Source organism: Eptatretus burgeri, chromosome 6, assembly GCF_056783735.1.
Source record: "Eptatretus burgeri isolate ZD-2024b chromosome 6, Ebu_testis_v1, whole genome shotgun sequence".
In the NCBI taxonomy this organism is placed as follows: domain Eukaryota; kingdom Metazoa; phylum Chordata; class Myxini; order Myxiniformes; family Myxinidae; genus Eptatretus; species Eptatretus burgeri.
Window position 1 is genome coordinate 64,573,313 of NC_140966.1, and position 23,195 is coordinate 64,596,507.

General features: G+C 45.9%; 2 protein-coding genes across 6 annotated transcripts in view; one reads left to right on the forward strand and one right to left on the reverse strand.

Annotated features, from left to right (window-relative positions):
- CHERP (calcium homeostasis endoplasmic reticulum protein) overlaps window positions 1-928 on the reverse strand; it is an 86,815-nt gene extending 85,887 nt beyond the window's left edge. For both annotated transcript variants that reach the window (XM_085885411.1, XM_085885410.1), the window contains exon 1: window positions 637-928. In XM_085885411.1, coding sequence (XP_085741537.1) covers window positions 637-661 — 25 coding nt within the window. In that variant the 5' untranslated portion in view covers window positions 662-928. The remainder of the gene's footprint in view (window positions 1-636) is intronic.
- Window positions 929-1,366: 438 nt separating this feature from the next.
- The window catches only part of LOC147024959 (uncharacterized), a 52,439-nt gene continuing 30,610 nt past the window's right edge, over window positions 1,367-23,195 (forward strand). For 2 of the 4 annotated variants that reach the window (XM_085885432.1, XM_085885433.1), the window contains exons 1-5: window positions 1,367-1,480; window positions 4,206-4,359; window positions 13,365-13,641; window positions 20,355-20,597; window positions 21,960-22,088. In XM_085885432.1, coding sequence (XP_085741558.1) covers window positions 1,368-1,480; window positions 4,206-4,359; window positions 13,365-13,641; window positions 20,355-20,597; window positions 21,960-22,088 — 916 coding nt within the window. In that variant the 5' untranslated portion in view covers window position 1,367. Of the gene's footprint in view, window positions 1,481-1,554; window positions 1,684-4,205; window positions 4,360-13,364; window positions 13,642-20,354; window positions 20,598-21,959; window positions 22,089-23,195 lie in introns of those variants that run through there. The other 2 variants (XM_085885434.1, XM_085885435.1) reach the window with 2 other exon arrangements.

Sequence of the window (23,195 nt, forward strand, 5' to 3'; positions counted from 1 at the left end):
TCGGTAGAGTGCATACCTCCACCACATAATGCCTGATCCAGGAGAACATATCGGGCCCGATACACGTTTGAAACATCATGCTTACACAGTACTACATCGTTTTTGGCCCTATCTCTCAGACTCGATGGTGAAGAATCACTTTAAAATTAAATAATTCTCATATCAACATCCGGATTCGGATCTTCACCAAAATCGAATCAGTCCTCACCACACACCCAACCCGTCCACCAAGTTTCATCCGGATCCGTCCACAACTTTTAGAGACATCGTGCCATTATATCGTTTTTGGCCATACCTCTGAATGGTGAAGAATCACTTTAAAATTAAATATTTCTCTTATCCAGATCCGGATTCGGATCTCCACCAAAATCGAATCACTTCGTCCTCGTCACACACACAACCTTCCCATCAAATTTCATCCGAATCCGTCCACAACTTTTTGCATCCAAACAAACAAACAAACAGAAACGGGTGAAGTTATACTACTCCTACTCCAACAACAGTGCACGTCAACGTTGGACGTTTGGACCTTCGCGCGGCCTATCCATGACGTCGCAATGTGCGGTCATTTAATGATCATCGTATCAACGCAATGATGAGCAAAACGAGGCGGAAATCGTGTGAGTGTTTGCCTACCGTCCGGTGGCTGCGGGATATCCATGGTTCGCTGTGACGGGAAGGAAAAGGGGTCGCGAAGAGCCCCGACCGAGCACCACAGGCCCTAACCGAGCACCACAGGCCCGCGCTCCCTGTGCGCGCGCACTGTATTACCCACAATGCATAGTAATCACCGAACTCAATGCGTCGTATTTTAAGCGCCTTCGGAACACTGTACTCAAAAAATACTTCAACACCATGCTCGAGGAATCGTGTTCATGGAGCATCAGCGTTCGGCGGTGTAAAAAATTTTGGCCTGTTTCTTTGGTTACTCGCTTTTGTTCTCCGTTTCGTTGGAAAAAAATTTCCACAGACATTCGCCCGGATACTCATATTTAAAACGTGCTCTTCACATGAAATACAAGTGGTGTGTATCGTGGCATTATTTGCGTCATTAAATGGCGGAAAAATGGCATTCTATGTTGAGGTGTATATAGATATATTCGTTAGCTAAGCTGCGACCTTCCCCTTTACAGCAATCTCGACCAATTTGAATTGTCATAAACGAAGACAAGATGTTAATTGCGTGTAAATGTCACAGTGTGTAGGAAAAAAAATACTAAAACTCCACAGGAATCGAGACAAATTGCAAGGAAACACAAATTTTGGTGACGATATTTGCAACGCAACCTTTGTGGCTGCGAACATTTGAATATGGTTTATTAGCTATATATATAAATATATAAATAATATTTAATTTTATTAAAATAATGTGCTTCCTCAGTGAAAACGGTAAAATAAGAAAAACGAGTCCCATATCTTTGTCTCAACTGATTGGAATGACGTCACCCGGAAGTAATAATAAACTACTCACAAACAATAAGTATGGTATTTTCTTTGCTTTTACGATATAAAATGTATTTATAAGAAGTTTTTTGTCAATTGCTGAAATATTAAGAAAACAAAAAAAAAAAACAATGTGAGTGGATCAGGAAGACCTTTTTCACTGGACACATGGACGGCGCGGTCTTGGGTTATTTGCTCTGAGGTTTCCAAAACATTTTGAACACTGGAGTTATTGCAACGGTTTGTTTCCAGCATCCTAGTCCATTTCACTCCAGGTCTCCTTGTCCCATCAAATTCCCACTGTCCTCACTTCAGTTCTGATCCCCACTCTCTTTACTCGTCCCCTCCGATTCCCGCTCGTCTCGTCCCCTCCGATTCCCGCTCGTCTCGTCCCCTCCGATTCCCGCTCGTCTCGTCCCCTCGGATTCCCCCCTCCTCTCGACTCCTCCGATTCCCGCTCGTCTCGTCCCCTCGGATTCCCCCCTCCTCTCGACCCCTCCGATTCCCGCTCGTCTCGTCCCCTCGGATTCCCGCTTGTCTCGTCCCCTCGGATTCCCCCCTCGTCTCGTCCCCTCGGATTCCCCCTCCTCTCGTCCCCTCGGATTCCCCCGTCCTCTCGTCTCCTCGGATTCCGCCGTCCTCTCGTCCCCTCGGATTCCCCCTCCTCTCGTCCCCTCGGATTCCCCCGTCCTCTCGTCCCCTCGGATTCCCCCGTCCTCTCGTCCCCTCGGATTCCCCCGTCCTCTCGTCCCCTCCGATTCCCCCGTCCTCTCGACCCCTCCGATTCCCGCTTGTCTCGTTTGCTCGGATTCCCCCATCGTCTCGTCCCCTCCGATTCCCCCCTCGTCTCGTCCCCTCGGATTGCCCCCTCGTCTCGTCCCCTCGGATTCCCTCCTCGTCTCGTCCCCTCGGATTCCCCCTCGTCTCGTCCCCTCGGATTCCCCCTCGTCTCGTCCCCTCGGATTCCCCCTCGTCTCGTCCCCTCGGATTCCCCCTCGTCTCGTCCCCTCGGATTCCCCCTCGTCTCGTCCCCTCGGATTCCCCCTCGTCTCGTCCCCTCGGATTCCCCCTCGTCTCGTCCCCTCGGATTCCCCCTCGTCTCGTCCCCTCGGATTCCCCCTCGTCTCGTCCCCTCGGATTCCCCCCTCGTCTCGTCCCCTCGGATTCCCCCCTCGTCTCGTCCCCTCGGATTCCCCCTCGTCTCGTCCCCTCGGATTTCCCCCTCCTCTCGTCCCCGCCGATTTCCCCCTCCTCTCGTCCCCGCCGACTTCCCCCTCCTCTCGTCCCCGCCGACTTCCCCCTCCTCTCGTCCCCGCCGACTTCCCCCTCCTCTCGTCCCCGCCGACTTCCCCCTCCTCTCGTCCCCGCCGACTTCCCCCTCCTCTCGTCCCCGCCGACTTCCCCCTCCTCTCGTCCCCGCCGACTTCCCCCTCCTCTCGTCCCCGCCGACTTCCCCCTCCTCTCGTCCCCGCCGACTTCCCCCTCCTCTCGTCCCCGCCGACTTCCCCCTCCTCTCGTCCCCGCCGACTTCCCCCTCCTCTCGTCCCCGCCGACTTCCCCCTCCTCTCGTCCCCGCCGACTTCCCCCTCCTCTCGTCCCCGCCGACTTCCCCCTCCTCTCGTCTCCGCCGACCTTCCCTCATCCGTTTGTCCCCTTTGAATTTTTTTTTTGTAGTTGTTCCTCCACCCCTCCCCCCTCTCCAGCTCCCACCGCTCCCGTCCCCTCGGGTTCCCGCCGCTCCTGTTCCCTCCGGTTCCTGCTGCTCCCTTCTCCAGCTCCCGCTGCTCCCATCCCTCCGGTTCCTGCTTCTCTGGTTCCCGCCGCGCCCGTCCCCTCTGGCTCCCGCCACGCCTGTCCCCTCCGGCTCCCGCCACTCCCGTCCCCTCCGGCTCCCGTCCTCTCCGGCTCCCGGTCCCGCCGCTCCCGTCCCCTCCAGCTCCTGCCGCTCCCGGTCCCGTCCCCTCCGGTTCCGCCGCTCCCGTCCCCTCCGGTCCCGCCGCTCCCGTCCCCTCCGGTCCCGCCGCTCCTGTCCCCTCCGGTCCCGCCGCTCCTGTCCCCTCCGGTCCCGCCGCTCCTGTCCCCTCCGGTCCCGCTGTTCCAGTCCCCTCCGGTCCCGCTGTTCCAGTCCCCTCCGGTCCCGCTGTTCCAGTCCCCTCCGGTCCCGCCGCTCCTGTCCCCTCCGGTCCCGCCGCTCCCGTCCCTTCCGGTCCCGCCGCTCCCGTCCCCTCCGGTCCCGCCGCTCCCGTCCCCTCCGGTCCCGCCGCTCCCGTCCCCTCCGGTCCCGCCGCTCCCGTCCCCTCCGGTCCCGCCGCTCCTGTCCCCTCCAGTCCCGCCGCTCCCGTCCTCTCCGGTCCCACCGCTCCCGTTCCCTCTGGTTCCAGCTGCTTGCTTCACCTTGTCCTTTCAGATTTCCCTATCTCCTCGTCCCCTTCGATTTCCCCTCCTTCACCATGCCCAAACCCTTCAGATCGCTGTCACAGTCATCTCAGATACCCAGTACCTTCTCCTCTCTTCCCCAAAGATTCCTACTCCCCTCATCCTTTCTGATTCCCATTCCCCTCATCCCCGTCGATTGTCATTCCTCTCGTCCTTCCTTTAGGCCACGGAGGCTCGATGATGATGCTCTTTCGCATGTGCAAAGAAACTCAGCTATGCATGCTCTGCTTTCTCTCCAGACTCAAACTTTGGTTGAATTACCTCTTTCTTTGCATTTCCTGCTGATTTATATATTAATTTTTCTCCCAATTTTTGTCTCCTTTCAGCACCCAAAATCCCATGGCAATGGTGGACCCACGTGTGGATTTTGCTGCATGGCTCGCCGCGCGGGGAATGAAGCCACGTTTTGCTCAAGCGATGGCGCGTGATCTTGGCATTAGTGATTACGACGAACTGCTCGCCTGTGCCGAACACCCGCAGGTGCCTGGTCATTCAGTATTATATATATTGTTGCGGGCCGGGGGTCGGGTGAGAAGACCACTTGGTGGGGGAAGCTATCCCAGTTCCCACCAGACTCCCCGGAATTGTAGGCCGTCGCACACAGATAATTCCGTGACGCGGCGGGTCGCTTAACCGACCGTGGACACCAATAACTCAACCGCGTGACCCTGGGTCCTCCCGTCTATGGGTGAATCGGGTTACCTGATTAATCATGTGGTTTGATTACCGGGGAACACGCCCTCGGTATGCCTTCTCCGAACCGGATCACTCCACCGGACCGGATCACTTTACCGGATTGGATGCAGCCGAGCGACTGCCAAGGACGTACCGGCTCAAAGGAACGGATCGTTGGGAATAAAGTCCCGGCTAAACTAGGATTCGGACCATGCTGGATCAATGAAAGAAACCACAGACGAGCTGGGAACATTCCTAATGATAATTAATTTATTAACAGTGGGCGAGGAAAGGTATGTGGTAAGATAAAGATTTATTGGGGTGTGTTGTGTGCAGCAAATAAACAGGCTACTTACAAAAGGGGACACAGAGCAGACTTAACGTGAAATTAATAACAATAATAATGATAATGATCTTCTGCGGTCTTACTTAAGCAGACAGGCATCAGCACACACGCACGCATGCACACACACAGACAGAAAACCTGATGAAGAGGGAGTATTCCAACGAGAAGCTAAAGGAGTTGAGGCTACGTGCTCTGTACCCTTGTGCTTGATAGCATGACGCGCCACCAATAGGTTTCCGGGGGGGGGGATGCTCTGTGGTGCGGTACCCGACAGTGGGCGCATCGTCTCTGGCTTCAGCCGCGCGTGTGGAGATTGTGTTCGGAAAGGAGGAGCTTGAGTGGATAAGGGGGTGGAGTCCAGGGTGCGTGGATGGAGTGGTAGGCGGGACCAGGTAGGTGGGTGGGGTCGACGTTGTGTGGGTGGAGATGAGGAGGTGGAGTCCAGACAGCAGGAGGTGGGTCGTGGCGTTGTCGACGAGGCGAGGCGAGAGCGGGAGAGCGGTGGAAAAAGAGAAAAAGTAAGAGAAATGTGGAGGGACTGCTCTGGCCTTTATAGGACTTGCAACTCGGGGGGGGGGGGTGGGGGAGAGGCCATGCCAAATCAAAACGTGGCCCGCCCGCCAACTTTGGCTGGAAACTGCCTCACTTCGTTTCCGGCAAGGCCATCCGAGACAACAGGAATATTCCGCTCGGACCCCACGAGATGACATGAATCGCCCACACCGAAATTGGCACGCGAATCGTCCTGCAAAACCCCCTGGGCCGTGCCCTGGCAACCGGCCGAGGGTCCCGTATGCCCGCTCGGGCGCCCGACCAGCGCCGATAAACGCGCACGCCCCGCGCTCTAACGTGGCCCGCACTGTACATTCCCCGGCTCGATCGCAGCTTCGCTGGCCGTAGAGACGAGAAGACGTTCACCATCCGTGGAGAATCCACTGCTGCCAGCGAGGGCCGAAGGTACATCGCTATGGATAAATCCTTGCACGTTTCACGAGCGGCGTACGTGTCTGCCTTCGAGTACATTTCATACAGTGCGCGTGGTTCGGCCATGACGCACATGGCCAGCGCTCGCGTTCACACGACTCCGCTAGCGTGTGCGCGGGGCAAACACCAATATGTGTCGGATATTGAGGTTGAAAAGGAACAAGCCGCTTCCACCTCTCACACCCGCATTCCGCCAAACTTGGCATGGAGTCGCCTTTATCGGCCTCCGTGCGCGTTTCGTGCAGCGTGGGTGTCGTGCTGGCTGTGTTTCCTGTGTTGTGAAAAACACCATTCGTGCAGCCTCTTCAGAGGTATTCATTCGTATGCCTTTTTAATGCAACCGGTAATCCTCCCCAGACCATTGGAAGCCCGAGTCGATAATCCCGCACTGCCAAGCGCACTACATGACTGGCTGCACACATCGGGTTTTGGGCTCGCCCGGGAACGAGGGCTCTGTGCAGCAGTTTCCTCACAGTGAAGGCGCACGTGCCTGATTTACCTCAAGAATAATCAGACGAAAAGAAGAGTAGGGAGGAAATGAAGGAGAAAATGATTTAAGGCCTCGGTCACATTTGCTCTACGGCGAGGATACGGCGGCCGTACGCCCTCTGAATTGACAGAAATGTGCGGCGGCCACAGAGAAACTGAGGTGGCCTCAGGGAGGCCGTTTGGCTATATTTTACAGGCCGTAGGGGCGCCGTGGAATTATAGCGCGGAGTTATAACTTTTTTTCATTTCTACGTTCGCTGTAGCAATTCAACAAGCCAAGCTATGACTTAGATGTGTTCCACGTCGACTGTACGTAGTACGTACGGTGGGCTTGCATTATTCGTGCGGCTGCCGTAAGTTCTTCTCAATGAAAAATTAATTTTCCCAACCCCCAAAAATTACGGCGGCCGCACTATTTCCACGGTCGCCGTACAGTGGCCTTGCGGTCTGTGTGACTACCTGCGGGCAACGCAGGGTCGACGCACGGTTCCCCTACGCCCGCCGTGCACCTACGTAGTCCTCTAATAGTCTGCGTCGTGGCAGTCTGCGTCGACCGTGCGCTACCGCGAAAGATCGGAGTATAGGTGTTTGCCTATACACAGTGGTGCCCCCAGAATCCCAATTTAATTCGTTCCAGGAGGCTGTTCGGATTGCAAAAAGTTCGGATTCCAAAAATATTTTCCCAATAAGAAATAATGGAGTGAATTAATCCGTTCGTGGACCCAAAGAAAACCCACTTTCAAGACACTTTAAACTGAAATTCCCCATGTTTAAGGTAAAATAAGATGAGTAAGTGACCTTCGTTGGCGGTGTATTGTATGTAAACTGGTACAATCACTACATCCAAAGGTCCACACATGCTCGAGCTCCGTCCTGGGTTCCAATCGCTCGCGCACTCTGCGAGAGCGCTGCCCCCAGGGCAGCTCATCAAACATGATGCCCGCAGAACCACAATCACTTTCATCAAACGCATTGGGCTGACGTAATCATGGATATTCCAAATTACAACTGGTTTTGCTGTGAAATTCAATCCTTGCCCGACAGTCCGTCACACCACGTGATCGGATTGCTTTTTTTGTTATTAATTAAAAAAACAAACATCACAAATGAAGGTGAAAACACGAGGTAAGGCCTAAGTCACATTTGGCTCTGCAGCCGGAGGGTCTACAAAATGTATGGGCGCTAGCAATTATAAAGCGGCCACAGCATTTCCACGGTCACACAATGGAGCAGTCACATATGTTTTTATTTTTCGGGGAGCTGCATGGCGTATTTATAAATTGTGGAGACCGAAAACGTGGGGGTGCCGAACGGTCTTTGATTAGATGTCGCACGGTGACCTTAGGGCGTTCCTGCAGCGGCCATAGAATTTTCAAGGCAGACGCAATGTGCTCGCAAGGCGACCGCAGGGGGGCCCTAAGCCGAACGTGCGGCCAGACGGACGGTAACGAATGGGTTAATTTTTTTTTCCAGTTCTTTTGTTTCGGCTTCTCAAATTTCTACGTGTTTGTGAGGGAGATGGCGAACGTAGAAATGAAAAAAGTTATAACTCCGCGTTATAATTCCACGGCAACCTTACGGCCTGTAAAATATAGCCATATGGCGTAGGGCCACCCTGAGGCCACCTCAGTTTCTCTGCGGTCGCCGCACGTTTCTGTCAATTCAGAAGGCGTACGGCCGCCATATCCTCGCCGTAGAGCAAATGTGACTGAGGCCTAAAGTATCGATCGACACGAGAGATGCTTTCACGATAATTCCACCGACAAACTGAATGAACAAAGTGCGAAGATGCGGCTCGAACAGGTGGGGGAGACTCGTGAACAAACATGAACGCTACGTTGTGTTCGGTTTTTTTAAAAGGTATTAGATTTTTAAGGCAAAATTTTCTCGAAAAAATTGTTCGGATTCCAATTTGTTCAAACAATGGGGCGTTCGGATTCTGGGGGCACCACGGTATATTATAGTTATCGTATATTCAGTTATATATACTGTTATATTTTTATTTCAGTAAAAAAAAGAACTGGTATATATACCCACTCGTTACCGTCCGTCTGGCCGCACATTCGCCTTAGGGCCCCCCTGCGGTCGCCTTGCAGGCACCTTGCGTCTGCCTTAAATTCTATGGCCGCCGCAGCGACGCCCTAAGGTCACCGTGCGACATCAAATCAAAGACCGTACGGCACCCCCACGTTTTCGGTCTCCACGATTTCTAAATACGCCGTGCGGCTACCCGAAAAATAAAAACATGTGACTGCTACATTGTGTGACCGTGGAAATACTGCGGCTGCCATATCATTGCTAGTGGCCGTAGATTTTGGAGACCCCACGGCCGCCGTGGCAAATGTGACAGGCCTAAATACGCCGTGTGGCTCCCCGAAAAATAAAAACATATGTGACTGCTACATTGTGTGACCGTGGAAATACTGCGGCCGCCGTATAATTGCTAGTGGCCGTAGATTTTGGAGACCCCACGGCCGCCGTGGCAAATGTGACCTAGGCCTAATGGGAATTATTCGTGTCACCCGGGCTGTGATCTTTGAGTTGGCCGTTTTTTCTTTTACTATCGTTATTTTGGACCAACCGCCATTACTACCACCACAACCACCTTCTCGTCAACCGCCAACATCCCCACAGACAACGAACAGCCGCCTTCACAACAACCACCTTAACCACCACCGCCCAACCACACCACCCTCACTACCACCACAAAACGCCAGCCACACCACCATAACGCCAACCACACCACCACCATGTTGCCACCTCAGCAGGGTTGCGAGAAGCCTGACGTACGTCGGGAGAGAACGGACGACGGCCTCACCCCTCCCCCCCCCCAACGAAAAGCACGTGCGGAAGAGACGCGGGGAGGCAGTTCTTAAAACAAAAGAGCCGGGCCAATCTGTCCTGAAATTTTCCTCCCCCGCGCGCTGCGAAGGGAGGGGCGATGGGCCGTCGAGATAAAAGGGCACGCGGAACGAGAGGTCGTGTGTGTGGCTGTGGGTCTGGAGGTAGTAGTCGCTCTCTGCCTGGGTCAAAGTGAGTCGGTGGAGTCAGTCAGTCAGTCAGTGGAGATCTGGGCTCGTGTCGGAGTGCGGAGTTGTGGGTAGCCGTGCTGGAGCCTGGAGTCCAGAGTCCCCACAGTCGGTGGGTCGCTGGAGAAGGACCATCGAGGGTCGCCCAAGGAAGTCACCACGAGGGTGGAGATAACCTTCAACGGTCTCGCGGAGCCTCTGCGGTCTACACGGCTCCATGTTATAAAGGCCAACGGGTCCCGTCTGATCCCCTTGTCTTTGAGGGGGTCTTTCCTTGTTTCTTTCAATGAATGTTGTGGCGCCGAGTCCAATAAGTAGAACTGTGTCAGTGCTTGTGAATAATAATAATAATAATAATAATAATAATAATAATAATAATAATAATAATAGACGGTTGTAGTGCTTTGCCTTGTTCGTGTCTTGTCCCTTCCCACCAATTCCATTGCTTTTCTGCATCCGTGCATGTCGGTGTTTTGATTCCATACCTGCCTGCTTGATTGTATATGTGTCGTTTTATAAATAAATGTCCTTGTGTGAATGTTAACCCGTTCGTCGTGTCCTCTTTCCCCATTGAACCCCGGTATTGCTCTCGGAATAATAGCAGGCTTTTTAATATCCGATAAAAGAATTGGGTCCAGCGAGGTCTCGCGATAATACACCGCTCGGTTATCCCAGAATGGAATGAACCGCTTAAGTGGTTCGTGTCCAAGCAGACCTCAATGAGGTACAGTCTCGCGGTCGTTTGCCCACGCGAATACTTAGGTATATCGATAATTCAGCAATTGACCCTGTCGCGCACGGGTAGAGTATTGACTAGGCTGTGGTGTGCGCTTGGAGCACACCCGTGACTGGTTTTCAGCGTTGTTCCAGAAAGTCGCGACTGAATTGTCCGTCCGCTGGGCGAAGCGGCCGTTATTAGTTGAACGCGGACGTTCGCACGCCGGCTGGTGCAAATTCGTAACAATATATATATATATATATATATATATATATATATATATATATATATATATATATATATATATATATATATATATATATATATATATATATATATACATATATATATATATATATATATATATATATATGTATATATATATATACATATATATATATATATATATACATATATATACATATATATATATACATATATATACATATATATATATATATATATATATACATATACATATATATATATACATACATATACATATATATATACATATATATATATATATATACATATATATATACATATATATATATATATATACATATATATATACATATATATATATATATATATATATATATATACATATATATATATATATATATATATATACATATATATATATACATATATATATATATATATATATATATATATATATATACATATATATATATATATATATACATATATATATATATATATATATATATATATATACATATATATATATATACATATATATATATATATATATATATATATATATATATATATATATATATACATATATATATATATATATATATATATATATATATATATATATTTTTTTTTTTTTTTTTTTTTTTTACCTGACCTATTTCAACCTTGTTAGGACCAACCATATGGCTATCACTATCACTTCTCACCTTAATATGGTCATATTTTTTTTTGTCACATTCCTCTCAATCGTTCTAGTTCTATATATTGGTTGAATAAAGTTATTCTCCTATTTTTTTCCTTTGTTCACTATAATTGAAAGGGCAAATCGCGTCTCATTTGACAGACACCATTGTAACATTGACATGATCCGTTAAGACTTGATGAACAAGCGTGCGTGTGTTTGGGATAAATGATGTAATCAGTCAGAATTGTACACGCTGTCACTGTGGTATCACATAATGCACTTGAAGCACATACGATGATCACTGCATTTGCATACAGTAATACAAACACTGCACCAAGGTGCCCGTCAGCCCGAGTATGGCTCAATGCGAGCTGTCATCATGACGAATCCATCAGCATTTGCAGTGCCTTCAGAAAGTATTCAAACCTCTCGACTTTTGTCACATTTTGTTGTGTGACAGCCTGAATTAAAAATGGATTAAATATTTATTATTATTCTTTTTTGTCACCGATCTACAAAAAATACCCTGTAATGACAAAGTGAAAACATGTTTTTTGAAAATTTTACAAACTGGCCACAGGTGGACTCCCCTCAAGAATGAAAAGCTGAAATATGTTACATCAATAATTATTCAACTCCTTTGTTACCGCACTCCAAATTGAGCTCAGGTGCATCCAATTTCCTTTGATCATCCTTGAGATGTCTCTAAAACTTGATTGGAGTCCACCTGTGACCAATTCACTTAATTGGACATGGTTTAGAAAGAAACACACCTTTCTATACAAGGTCCCCATAGTTGACAGTGCATGTCAGAGCAGAAACTCCACCAATAATTCCAAGGAACTGTCCGTAGAACTTTTATATGGAATTGAAAGGAAGCATAGATCTGGGGAAGGTTATGAAAAAAACTTCGAGTGTTGAAAGTTCCCCAGAGCACAGTGAGCTTCAGCATTAGGAAATGGAAAGAACATGGAATTACCCAGGCTCTTCCTAGAGCTGGCCGTCCGACCAAACTGAGCAACTGGGCAAGAAGGACCATGGTCAGGTAGATCACCAAGAACCCAATGACCAATTTGACAGAACTACAGATTTCCTTGGCTAAAATGGGAGAACCTGCCAGGACAACAATCTCTGCAGCACTTCACAAATCCAGGCTTTATGGGAGATTGGCCAGACGGAAGCCACTCCTGAGAAAAAGGCACATGACAGCACTCTTGGAGTTTGCAAAAATGCACATAAAAGAATCTGAGAGAATGAGGCTAAAAATTATGTGGTCTGATGAGATGGAAATTGAAGTCTTTGGCCTGAATGGAAAGCAGTATGTCTGGCGGAAACCAAGCTCGGCTCATCATCCATCTAACACCATCTCTACTGTGAAGCATGTTGGTGGCGACATCATGCTCTGGGAATGATTTTCAGTAGCAGGGACTGGGAGACTTGAACTGATATAGAGGACAATGAATCGAGCCAAATACAGGCAAATCCTTAAGGACAACCTGCTTCAGAGTGCAAAAGGCCTTGGACTGTGGAAAAGGTTTACATTCCAACAGGACAATGACCCCAAGCATACAGCTAAAGAAATACTGGAATGGCTTCAGAACAAGAAAGTGAAAGTCCATGAGTGGTCCAGCCAAAGCCCAGACTTGAATCCCATTGAGAATCTGGAGAAAGACTTGAAGATTGCTGTTCACCGATGCTCTCCATCCAATTTGACAAAGTTTGAGCAAATCTACAAGGAAGAATGCGAGAAAATTCCCAAATCTAGATGTGCAAAGCTGATACAGATATACCCAAGAAGACTTGAAGCTGTAATCACTGCCAAAATCACAAATATTAATATTCACGCAATTTCGAGTGGAGGGACCGACTGACAGGAACCAAAATGTAAGCCCTCAACCGAGCTGTCACCCTCTTGTGGGATAATTAAAAATCATTGTGGACATTAAAAATCCCCCAATACCTTCTCTCTGCCGGTTTCTGGCCAAATTCCTTATTTGGGATTTGCTGTCTAATTTGAACTACCTTTAATAGGTACAAGTGTGGATACGGTTCACATATTATGGGCCAAATGGCCTTCTCTTGTACTGAAGTTTACTTTCAGGTAACGATGTAAATGTTTTCTGCTTTAACAAGGACTAGAACACTTTCCTATTTAACTATTACACCCTATCCTCAACATAGTTGTTTTCCCAACTTGCATCTGTTATCATATGGCACTTCCCTTCTTAAAACCAACGATTTTAGTTTGGAACAATGTTTGTGAAAGGTTTTCAAATAATAATCTCATCTTCCTTGTTTCTCTGTTCTTTTTGGCCAATGACATTTTGATAGGTTCGAGCTGAGCTGTTTGCATCGGTCCGTGATCGTTTCCCCTTTGCCTTCTATGCTGTACTACGGCGTGTCACTGAAGCTGTGGTTCCAACCGTCTCCAATGGTTCTGAAGTTTTCAACGGCACCAGAGCAGCACCAAGTCTCCCGCAAATGATCGTGGCAATGCTGAATAGCCTAAGTGAGGAGTTGCGACAGTCGGCGCAACGGTTCAGCACCGTGCAGTTGACACAGAGTAACACCATTAATCCTCCAGAATTCGGGTCAATTCGAGAAACAGGTTTGCTAATAATTTTCCCTCCCTTCCATGCAGTTGTGCCTTCTTTTTTGTTTTACTTTCTTGCATACCCTATTTTGCTTCATTCTCTCACATTTCTGTTCCGCTCCAAGCTTGGGGTCCTGGAGGGTGGAGGGGAGGATGCTCTTTCATCTCGTTTTGCAAACCTATCATGGCTGCATGGTCCAGCAATCAATTGTCTCACCAATTCAAATTTCACTAGCTGCAACAAGGATTAAATTGCTTGTAAGAGTGTATAAGAGCAGACGTAGACTTTCCTGTTTGGTGGTATAGGGATTAGTACTAATTGTTGGTAAGCTGTACCTTTTTCTTGAACAATAAATAATCCCAACTGCCTAACTTAGTGTTATATACATATTGTATATTAAATGCATGGACACGTATCTAGCATGTTTGGACACGCCATGTTACATGTGCATGTATATGGTGTGAAAGGGGTGGTTGCATAGACATCCAATCCTTTTTTGATAATTTTCTTTTTTTTAAAATTTCATTTCCGCACATGCCATAACCTCGAGAATCTCTTAAACTAAGCTGAATTTCATCAACATCTTCATCTTCATCAACCTCAGCTGCAGTTCCAACTGCTGAAAGATAAAAACAAAAAACAGTGTTCATTTGTCAAATTCCGACATTGCTTCGGCGTTTCCGGATGCATGGGTTTATCGACAACAATTGGTAATCACTTGCCAAGCCAGGTGTTCCGTTGGAATGCTTGCTTGAGTGCTTAAGCCACTTGCTGAGTGCCTCACAGTTAATAGTGATACAGTTCATGAAGTTTTCACCGGCACCGCTGAAACCCATGCACACGGAAATGCCCAAGCAATGTCCGAATTGGACAAATGAACACTTAAAAATATTTTTTTTTAGCAGTTGGAACTGCAGCTGAGGTTGATGAAGATGAAGATGAAGATGTTGATGAAATTCAGCTTAGTTTAAGAGATTCTCGAGGTTATGACATGTGCGGAAATGAAATAAAGCCTGACCGCTTGCATCTCCAGGTGTTTGTGAACACTGAAATGCACCCAGTGATTCCTCGCTATGATGAACAGGCATTCAATAATATGAGTGAGGAAAGGGAAACAAAAAAACTTGATTGTTAAGAAATTGTTGCGGCCTGTTCCAAGTCAAGGCATGGTGAGCAAGCCAAAAAATGTGGCGGCTTCAGACCCCAGCGAGGTAATCCAGGATACGTCTTAAGACCCCATAGAGAGCGGTGGCTGAGGATACACCTGATTAAAGATATAATTAAATAAAGCCGTTAATTATCTTCAAAAGGGGTGTTTTAATTAACACAAACACCCAATTTTCACTTGGAGTTCCCTCAATATGCATGCAAAGTTTCCGGCTGCTTGGTTTTATAGTTTTGGAGTTATGGAGGAGACGCACTGACATGCACAACACACACTGACACGCACAACACACACTGACACGCACAACACACACTGACACGCACAACACACGCTGACACGCACAACACGCACTGACACGCACTAACATTTATTAGTATAGATAGACTTGGTCACATTCCGTACTTTCTAGACGTATGCATGTTCTAATAATATGTACTTTATAGGTGCACTCCCATTCTTAATACACATACTTTATAGACGTACTCACATTCTAATAGTACGTACTTTTCTGGACGTGCTCACAATCTTATTGCATATGTAGTACTTTATAGAGGTACTTGGTTTGAATAAAAGGTAATGTGTAATACTTGTGGTGGCGTTTGTGGCCTCCGTGAGCACATTATGTGCAGACAAACAAATAAACAAAATTGGTTGCTGCGACTTGCCCTTTCGACTTCAAAAACAATAGGCTTCAGGCTTTTGATTGGTGAAACAATTTAGTGGCGCACTGTCATTCAGAAGAAAATTGATGACTTTATGTGGCCTTGATGTTTGACATTTTGAACTCAAAAACAATAGTCTTCAGTGACCCAATATGCAAACCCTCTTCAAATATCAAGTCACTCAGATGTAAATCCAACAAATTCATGTGACCTTGATCTTTTGATCTGAAAACAATAAGCTTCTAGCTTTTGCTTCACGAACCAAATTCACTGACCCAAATAGGCAAGCCCTGTTTAAATTTTAAGTAAATCTGATAAAAATTGATTATTTTATGTGATCCTGACCTATGACCTTTTGACCTCAACTTCTATCTTTTGACGAGCTCTACCAGGTGGTTAAGTTTCGTGATTATTGGTGTAGAATTGCGATCTGTAGGCGACAGTCAGACAGACAGACTCGACCGACCAATATACTGTACAGATACTTGCGAATCTTCGGTTTCGCAAGGAGCAAACGGACCCAAGTGTAAGACCATCTCGCATGGTGTGTGTGCGTGCGTGTGCGCGCATCATTGTCATTTATTATCTTCATAATTTGGGTTTTAGAAGGTGGAGCAGAGCCCTCCCAGGACTCGGTGTCCACCTTTGTTTCGATGAACTATCGTGATTCATGACCTAAGTTGTGTTGTTCTCAGAGTTTTGTTCTGAGAGCTCTTTTCAGGATCATCACTGAGCCCCGCACAGCCTCCAAGTGTAGTTCGTTTGTGGTAATGTTCTCAGGGATGGTTTGTAGGATGTTTGTGAAGTTCTTCTTTGTCATTCCCATTGCTCCAATTATCAGTTGTCCAATTTTGGTGCTCTTCAGCTTCCAGGATCTTTTCACTTCATTATTGAGGTCATTTTCTTGTTTGGTCAATTTCTTGATTTCTGCTCTCTTTAGGCCAAAATCGCTGGTTACTGAAACCTCAATTAGCAATGCCTTCTTTTCCTTTTTGTATCTGATTACTATGTCCAGTCGCAATGCTCTGTTTTCTATGTTCACACTGGATGGGATCATCAGGTCATATGTGAGAATTATGTCCTTGTTTTCAATGATTGCTTTTGGTTTGTGTTTCCATGAGCTTTGTAGGCTTGGGATATTGAAATTTCTGCAGATGTGGCAGTGGATTACTCCACATATTGTTGTGCCTTTGTGTGTACAGCTGTTCTGACATGAGTTTTTTTTGCATCCTGATAGGAGGTGGCTCTTGCTTTATGTTTCTATCTTGTAAAATCTACACTTGGCCGATTGGCTTAGTCTACCATTTTTTTTTAAAGCCATTCATGTAGTGTCCTTGGTCTTAGGAATTTATGATGATTTGTTCTCCATCCCAATTGAGTTACCATCTTTTTTTATTTTTTTTATTTTCTAAATATCTTCTTCTTCTTCTTCTTCTTTCGGCTGCTCCCGTTAGCGGTCGCCACAGCGAATCATCCGTATGATCCGCATAGTGATTTGGCACGTTTTATGCCGGATGCCCTTCCTGACGCAAACCTGGTCGCCTCTTACGACACAGGGATAACTTTTATTTTCTAAATATATATATATATATATATATATATATATATATATATATATATATATATATATATATATATATATATATATATATATATATATATATATTTCCCTGCTATTTTGATCCCAGTTGTCACCTTTATCTGGTATTTTGTGTTGTATTTTTATTTTGTCTTTTTTTTGCAATCGTTGGGGCTGTATTTGTTGCTGTTTTGGTTTGGTGCGTGATATCTTCCATTTGCACCTGTTTTTGAATGTGTGTGTGCGTGCGTGCGTGCGTGCGTGCGTGCGTGCGTGCGCGCTTAGTTATATATTGTTATGGATTTGCTGACCAGGTCACGAGTGGCCTTTTCGGACCTTCTTCCCAACCTTTGACCCTGAAGCCAACGAGCTGCAGATATTTCCACGGCACGACAGGTTGCTTAGCAATCACGGACGTGTCTGAGACTATTAACTTCGGTTGGGTTCTCGCATCCACTTACCAGGTTACCTTCCCAGCAAGCTTACCCCCTCCCCAGATAGGGAACCTTGCTCTCGATGCAACACCCCTATTTATCAATAACGTACGGCCGAACAGAGCCATAAGTGGGACGTCGGCTCATTTGACCGCAGCAAATCAGTGGGGAAAAACTTCCATCCACTATTTGCACAAATTTCATAAACAGATATGACAGACAGATGGACACTGAAGTAGTACAAAACTGGAGGTTCTTGGAAGTATTATGACAAAAGATTTGTGCATTACATTGTTCAAGTACTGTATATAATTAAGTGGAAATAAAATAAAGATTGTAAAAGTCACATACATCAATTAATTCTGGAATTTACTGCTGTTTTCCACAGTGTCTATTACATCACCTAATCTAACATGTTACATTACTTACTCGTGCCTGTTGTATGGTCCATTATGACATCCTGAAAAACAGTAAGTTTCTTGTTTGGAATGATTTTCAATTTTGTTTGATTGCCAGGCAAGAAGAGTAGAAATATTATCTCATTCCTCTTCGTGCATGTGTGAATTCTGAGACAAAAGTACGGTAAAAATAGAAATTTGTCTTCCGATTCATGTTCAAAATATCTATCTATAATTCCAGCAATCTGTGTGTGTCTGTCTGTCTGTCTGTGACCGCTGTTTCTCGACAACCACTGGTCCGATCTAATTGAAACTTGCCAGGTATATTGCTGGGGACCTGAGTATGTGCCTTTTCAAGGTTTGATTTTAATCGGACAAGTGGTTCCCAAGTTATGGCCATTTATTTTCCAAACCAATGACAGGACATGTTGCTGCGTAGGCATGGCCGTTGGGGAAGAGATCCTCAGTTACCAATGACAGGACACGTTGCTTGGCGTTTTGCACCCACAGTATCTATCTTCTATCTATAATTCCAGCAATCTGTTTGTTTGCCTTTTCAAGGTTTGAAATTAATCGGACAAGTGGTTCCCAAGTTATGGCCAAGTTAGAGCGCATTCCCCATTACGGGTTACAATGTACGGACTTCCGGATAGTGATGACTTACTGTATTATAATAATTTCTCTCTTATGCGCATTTATAGATAAACACAATGCCCCAATCCAGTCGTCGTTTACGAGAGTGAAGGAATGGCCTGTGTGGTTGTTTGAGTTATTTTTGGTTTTTTTTGCATGTACGTCTGCGCACGTACGGCCACGCACATACGGGTTCAAGAGAGCGAAGGAACGGTCTGTGTGGTTGTTGTTTCTGGCACGTGGTTTGAAAGTTTATTTTTGCACGTACGGCCACGCACGTACGGGCATGCGAGAGCGAAGGAACTGTCTGTGTGGTTGTTGTTTCTGGCACGTGGTTTGAAAGTTTTTTTTGTTTGTTTTTTTTGCATGTACGGCCACGCACGTACGGGCATGCGAGAGCGAAGGAACGGCCTGTGTGGTTGTTGTTTCTGGCACGCGGTTTGAAAGTTTTTATTTATTTTTGCACGTACGGGCACGCACTAGTAACATTAAATTTGAATAAGTTGGTCCTAGATCATAAACTGATGACAGACAGACAGACTGACCCGAACCAATTGCTTAACCCTGCTTTTCGCTTGGCATGTGCAGGATAATTAAAAAATTATTGAATCTGGATCTGGATCCAGATACATATCTTCACCAATATCTAATCAATTCGGGCATGTCGCACACCCTATCTGTCCCAAATTTCGTCCGAATCTGTCCATAGCTTTTTGAGATATCCTTTCACAGACAAACGGGTGAAAACATAGCCTCCGTCTATCTTTGGTGGTGGAGTTAATTATGTGGAGGAACCCTTTTGGAATAAAGTGTGATGGACACTGCTTTGCAATAGCATCTCCCCCCTCCCCACTCCAACCTCCCTAACTTTATGCGTTATGCACCTTTCACATGTGCTGGTCTTCTCTTCTGGTTGTGTCATTATTGGTTCGATCGATCCCCTGCTTTCGTCGAGCAGCGTTTCTCAACCGTTTTACCCTTGTGGAACCCTTGAAATAGTTTTCATGTCTCAGGGAACCCTTGCATAAAAATTATTATATACCATTATTAATATCTAGCTCTTATATTTTTATCATAGTTCACGTGGTAAATATAATATATTTTTTTCGGATCCCTGGTTTAAGGAAAAAATGACCCCCTTTTTGTCAAATTTATTGGCAATGAAAAAAAAACATACCACTCGTTTATGAGACCTCACACTGAGGTTTTAATTCACAAAAAAATTTTTTGTTTGTTTGTTTGAAAACATCATTTTTGAAAGCGTTTGTCAACCCCAAGTCTGTTTGACGATTAAAAAACACACCTCATGTAACTTGATCAACAAAACTTAAACAAATAAAGCTGAAGCAATAAAGGTAAACAGAAGAACTAACCTTGAGAGACATTGAGAGAGACCGCACTAGGAAGCACAGAGAAGATAGATGGACACCGTGCATGCGTCCCGTACTTGAGTCAGTCACTCAATGATACACGAATCCGCCGCGTACAGGACGTCCACTAACCAGTGAGGGCGGTTTCGCACTGGCGCCATATAGACATCGTTAAATACATTCCTTATGGTTGTTATAATTGTAAATAATATAAGAACTTGAAGCCTCTATTATAATAACCAAGGAGTTTCCAACAATATGCCTTATGTGTATCGTAACATTACGAATGTTAAATCAAACAAAAACTACTCAAAAATACATTAGCCTATTTATTATTGTTTCTCGCGGAAACCTAGGGTTCCGGGGAACCCCGGTTGAGAAACACTGAAGTAGAGGGTATTTGAATAATGTGCGGCCATTCTCTTCCCCCAAATGTCAACTTTCAATCCCCCCAAATGTGGAGCATAATATCTACTTTTTCATCAGATAACCAAATCACATCGGTTCGAGTTTTGGGTGGAAGTGATTCGCCGCTGGACAGAAGCTACTCCCTGCTGGATGGAAATGAGCCTCCACAAGATGTAAATGAACTGACGCTGGAGGGAAATGAGCCAGCACTAGATGAAGATGAAGTCAACAGCATCGGTGGGCCTGGCGTTCGTATTCAAGAAATCAAATTGGAACCTGGAGAGGAACCGGATCTATGGCAGCTTGATGGCATGGAATTGGGTCAGTTAGACACTCAAACAGAAAATTATTTCTTCGCTTCTGTATAAAACACGCTGTTCTGCAATGTCTTTTGGATTGTTTATTCCTTGGATGCATTCAAGTGGAAACAGTGAATGTTTGTCAATTTTTTTTTGTATTTCCTTTTATTTTGTTTGTTTGTAATGAGTTTTTTATCGTTTAAAAAACATATGTTGAGTTGTTTTTAAATGGTAATAATTTTCCCGGTCTGAACCAATTTGTATTCAGATTTGGCCTCTTCAATCTGTGTACCAGGGGTAGTATACTTCCCTTCGAGCTATCGATTCTGGATTTAATCCCATTCAGACTTTAAAGTGTCATTCTGGTGGTTCCCACTCGTTGATGCATTGCATCAGTGGGTGTGCTTTCCTGAGGGACATCAATTCAGGTGTCTTGTCTGCTTGCATTCACATTGTGGACTTTGAAGATCCCTTGGTACCTTTAAAAAAGAGCAGACCATTTTGTGCACCCACCCTGACCAGAAATCTTGCCCTGGCTGAAGGCTGCATTGACAGCATTACGCAATAGAATAGTTGCCTGCAACCATGACGGTCTGCTCAAAGGCAGGTCCTTGATAACGAAGCATCCTGGCAAAGATTACATTGGGTGGTTTGCCATTCCTATCCCAGTGGTACTCAAAGCATAAATTGGAGTCTTGCCAGGGTGCCAATGTAGTCGACCTTTGCGAAGTACATGTGAGATCTTCAACTTTCACTAGCAGCAACCCATCCATCCTGCCTGAAGGGTCTCCATCTTAATGTCCCATCTGACAGATGGCACCACCATTGATGTGTGTGTGTGTGTGTGTGTGTGTGTGTGTGTGTGTGTGTGTGTGTGTGCGTGCGTGCGTGCGTGCGTGTGTGTGTGTGTGTGCGTGCGTGCGTGCGTGCGTGCGTGTGTGTGTGTGTGTGTGTGTGCGCGTGTGTGTGTGTGTGTGTGTGCGTGCGTGCGTGCGTGCGTGTGTGTGTGTGTGTGCGTGCGTGCGTGCGTGCGTGCGTGCGCGCGTGCGCGCGCGTTTTGAGAATCTAACTTAGACTGGACAGTTGAAAAGTAAGTGCAATACTTTTGAGCTGAAGGAGTGACCTATCCAGGATATAATTCTCAGTTATTACAATTGGACATGGATGCCCTGATTGTCTCAAGATCCAACAAGAGATGGGACAGCAACTTTTCATTGATCATTCTGTCAAATTGATCGAAATATCAATAATCTATGGAAGAATAAAACGTCTCTTTGTGCATCTGATGCCATAAGTTGTCATTTATGCGCTTATATCTCCTATGATTCTTACAATGCACCTTTGTTCTCCTAACCTGTGTTAAAAGTGCAATTTATTTTGACAGATGACCAAGATCTTATGGATTCTTTGAGTGCTAAACAAGAATATGAGACATTGCAAGCAGCAAATGCAGTGCTCGGGGATGCTGAAATAGAAGTCGTTTTGGAACAGGAGGGTGCTGAACCGACACATGGCAAGTTTGTTTGTTTTTGCAGAGTTAAAAGATAATGACGAGCTTGTTCCCCACTTTTTCATTCTTTGTTTGTGTGCCCTTGAGCGATTTCCTTTCCTTGGATTTAGCATTTTTAGTCTAGGACAAATTTTGAAAAAGGGCTTTAAAAAGTGGGAAGCATTTCATGTTGATGACTGGCATTCAGGCTCACTTTGTATTTTAGGTTAAGCTGAGTTTGATTAAAGTATTTGCCACATTTGATGAGTTTTTAACCCTTTAATGGCCATTTCAAAATCACGGCCATATTCTATTTTGTTTTCGTGAAATATTCTGTCATAGCTTCAAAAGTCTTCATTTCAATAGCAATACTATATGACAGAAGTTCCACGAACACTGGTATTGAATTTCAGATAAATTACGGATAACATCAGTCCTCCCAAATGTTCTGACGTGCACTCTCTTGGTTATGACAGCTGCAACCGTCAGTACATGGTAATCTCAGTCGTCTACAGCTGCAAATGCATACTGAGGCAGCCATTGGTACACCCACACGACACGATCTCCGAACACGTTATAGGAATTGAAGGGAGGGAGAGTAAGATTACATCAGCTTCTCATCTCTGTGGGTCCAGCCCATGGATGTAACACATGGGAGACATGGATGGAGAGAGTGGGATTGGTTCCAGAAACTTGCTTGGCAGTGCGCACACATAATGTAGAATCGTGCTGCATCAGATGTTGGAGGTGGAGTTTCTTGAGACCACCACATGCATAATAACTTGACTCGTACCTTGTCGCAATTGTCTACATCTGGTACTCCATTCGCTTTGTAGATGACAACCTCGAATGATCTGATGACATCATCGGTAATTTCACCTTTACCTAAACTGTCCAACAGGTCATGGTGTTCCTTGAACACTGGGCAAGCAGCCGACTTGCTGTGACCAAATAATTGAGACACTGTCACACCCCATTAAGGAATTAAAGCCAAGTATCGTGTCAACTTGAGGGGGTTGTCAAGTGCTTTCGAACATCATGCATTGGAATAAATTTGGGGGCCTTGGCAGTGCGAGATTTCATCCACAAATATGAACATGACATTTTGTCATCGGCCAGCATTACCACCAG